The sequence below is a fragment of the Pteropus alecto genome, unplaced genomic scaffold (assembly GCF_000325575.1).
Source record: "Pteropus alecto unplaced genomic scaffold, ASM32557v1 scaffold45, whole genome shotgun sequence".
NCBI lineage: Eukaryota > Metazoa > Chordata > Mammalia > Chiroptera > Pteropodidae > Pteropus > Pteropus alecto.
In genome coordinates, this window is record NW_006442491.1 from 29,088,539 (window position 1) to 29,091,980 (window position 3,442).

The following is a 3,442-nucleotide window of genomic DNA, read 5'->3' on the forward strand; positions in this document are numbered from 1 at the left end:
CTTTTTCGCAATATCTCTTATAATTTATATTGTCTCGAGTATCTTGTAATAATCTTTACTTCTGAGATGAATTTTATCTCTTTCTTCAAGTTTTTATGTTTTATCAATCCCTTACTTCATACCTTCCTGTTTTCTTCCTACTTAAATGCTATTTTAAAATGTCTGATTGAAGATATTTTTCACATGTTCAAATGTTTGTTTACAGATATTTAATTAAGTTGTGGTGTTGTATTAATTTTTTTTTCTGACTCAAGGTTATTTTGGTGGGAGGATTTTTTTTCAACAGAAATACTTCAATTTCTGTTGTTTTCTTTAATAGTAGTTTTACACTGAAGCTATCTGCTATTTTTCTGCTGTCTTTATAACATTTTATTTTAATAGACCAGCAGTACCAATTTCAAGCTCAAATTGTTCTCAGCTTTGGCCACTGGGAGCTCTTTCATGTCAGTCCTTCTTTCCCCATGAAATTGAATTTTGAGCATTTCCTTACTTTCTGATCTTAAAGGATGCCCCAGTCTCATCTCGTATTTTCCAAGCCCAGTACCAGAATCAGCCATTTCTCTAAGAAACGTTGGCTCATTAATTGAAACATGGTATTTAGAAACCAAGATCTGGGCTCTTGGTGTGCTTATTGCTACTGTCATGTCACCGCTTCCTGGGCCATTTCTGGTATAGCTAGAAAATAGAGGTATGTAGAACTAACCCATGTACACAGATGTGTCTATATTTCTGCATCCGCTTCTCTGTATATAGATGAAGCTAAACTCAAGTTCATATTGATGTCTCTGACTCTAACCCAGGGCCCCAGAGTTCATATCAGCATTCTCCCTTTGCTTATTTCTAACTTCTTTTCCATGACAGTTAGAAACCTGGCTCCTATCATCGTCTAGTTGTTCACTTATTGTTTCAATTTTGTACACATGTAAAGTAGTTTCGGAATTGTTTACCCACATCCTGTGAGAAACCAACTTACTACCTACCTGCCCTCTGAAAAAACTGAATGAGAGGGTTGCTTGCCAATTACCCATGTTAAAATGGCTTGTGAGAAATAAACTTCTATTCTGTGAAGGCCATGAGACTAGCTATCTGTTCTAAAGTATGAGATGGGGAAGGAAGCATTGGACGCTTATGTACACTGTAGGATGGGGACAATATTGCGGGTTACAAGGACAATCAAGGGTAGAGGAATGGAGTAGAAAAAAAGCCAAAGGTTATTGTTTGTAAATAAGTTTACTTGTCAAGGATTTGTTCCTGTACAGCCCTCAGTGAGAATAGTGTCCCAGGTGAGAGGTTAGGGTTTTAGATGTCTTGTATGGATTTTCTGCAAGAGAGAAACGTTAGAAGCTTAGAGGTTGGGAAACTCTGAGAAACATTCATTCATTTCCAAGCTTAATATTACCCATCCTGCCAGACCACAAGACAGGAATACTTTATGTCACAATGGGAACTGTTCACTTCTGAGTGAGGGGTGGTGGTACTGGTTGATTGAACAGAGAAAGGTAGAGATTTGAGGACTGGCTGAGCCGAAAGGGCTCATGGAAAGTACCGACTATGGAGGCAATGGTTAGTAATCTGGACAAAAATAAGGAAAAGAGCAAACTGTGGTGTAATATAATGAGAACAGCACAGGCATTGATTATATAATGAAAGAAGCAATGTGTCCCTAAGCTAATTTCTTGGTTTATTTGCTAGTGAATTGCTTTCTAGGTTTAGGGGACATTGTTTTCTGCTATTTTTGTGCCTAGGGTTTGGGATACATCAGTCTTCTGTTTATGAATAACAGCACTTGAGAAGAGGCTGAGAATCAGTGACAACACCTGGCCAAGGGCACACCTCCCAACTCACTATAGCTTTATAACAGATGTTTCCACAATAGGTCCAACAGCATGTGCGATTCATGTTTCCACATTTCAAGGTGGTACTACACTTCTTGGCACAGTCCCGGATATTTGGACTTCCCCAGCACTCCTCAATGAGTCTTTCATCCCCTGAAATTGAGATGAGATGGAAGAGGCTGACAAGCGTGGGAAGGGAAGCCCTTCATAAGCTTAACAGCCCCTCTGAGAATCTGAGCCCCAAGTACCCACCAAGATATCTATCTGCCTTATAAGAAACCCCACTTCCTGAGCCTCCTCATTATATCTTCACTGATCTCTTTGCCTTCTCTGCTCCCATAGGTCCTACTCTTATTGCAGGTCTTTGGGTTTTCTTTGAGCATCCTAGAAATAGGAACCAGTGAACTTCCAGCCTTCATGTGCTTTCTATAAAATCTACATTTATATAACAGGAGATCTCAGGGCCTGAGATATCCTCTAGCCTCATTACCACACCTATTTCATAGTGTGGGAAGCTAGACCAGGAAGAGTAAGGAATAGGTTTTCTCTCGTCTCCCCAATCCCCCTTTGCTGACCCTGCCTTTATTAACTCAGCTTCTCTAAATTCTTATCTCTCTCACTCAATTTTCTTGGCTCTCTCCATTGATTCTTTTTTTCTTATCATGTGGCCCCCAATTTTGCCCCACTAGGGACTCATCTCATCTCTTTTCCATCTTTTCACATTCTGAAATATTCTGCCACTAAAACTAAGGGTATATATTAAGAAATATCCTTTTAGTACTCATCAAAGTACACATAGTTAAGATGCAGAGCTTCTGGGAGTATAAGAAGATAAGCAGCTCTGTATTGGTGCTCCGCCATACAAAGTAGCTTGACTTGGGGAAATATTATAACTTTATAACCTATAGAATGTATATAAAAGTAAATAGATACTCATTACCACTTTCAAGGTTGGAAGAGGAAGCATTAAAGGACCTCAACTTGGGAATTTCTTGGATCCCTGTGCATAAAAAGATTGTAATTCTCCAATAGGTGGCCCAGGGAAGGTGGGTCCTGAATCAGATGTGCCAGACAAAATATCCTTTTACTTGTCCAGGAACAAGCACAACAACTCCCCACCTTTTGTCCCCAACCCAGCCTCGTCACCTGGGACTCGATTTTCCTTAACTCCTCCCAGCACAGACAGTAGTTCCATACAGAGGAATGTCATGAGTAGAGATGTCCAGAGCTTCATGATGCCAACCATATGTGTCTGAATATAGATTGTCAGGATGTTTTTCTCTTTCTAGTTGCTGCTAGAGATCAAGAGATACAAATAGAGTTGTGAAGCAAGAGAAAGTTGCTTAGAGAATTTCTTTACATTTTGTCTTCTAATTATTCCTCCTTGCCCTCCACCTCAGCTGAATATTGGCTTTGCTAAAAAATATCTCTCCATCTCACGCTTCAGGCCTCCCTTTAGTAGAAAAACAAAATTATTTTAAAATTTGTTGCCCGGAAGATGGTTAATAATGTAATAAATATGTAAGGGGAAGCGGGGTACTAGATTTAGTGAGGTGACTGCTTTGCAAGTTAGTGGATCTCTGATCACTAGGTTGTACAACTGAAAC

The 3,442-nt window shown here is 39.5% G+C and overlaps 1 protein-coding gene across 1 annotated transcript; it reads right to left on the bottom strand.

The window, feature by feature from the left end:
• Positions 1-1,291: 1,291 nt before the first annotated feature.
• On the bottom strand, positions 1,292-3,081 carry WFDC11 (WAP four-disulfide core domain 11). The gene is made up of 3 exons (XM_006922076.1): positions 2,982-3,081; positions 1,846-1,988; positions 1,292-1,321 (listed from the first exon to the last, which is right to left on the bottom strand). Exons 1-3 carry the CDS (start codon positions 3,079-3,081, stop codon positions 1,292-1,294), a joined length of 273 nt encoding a protein of 90 aa, XP_006922138.1.
• Positions 3,082-3,442: the final 361 nt, after the last annotated feature.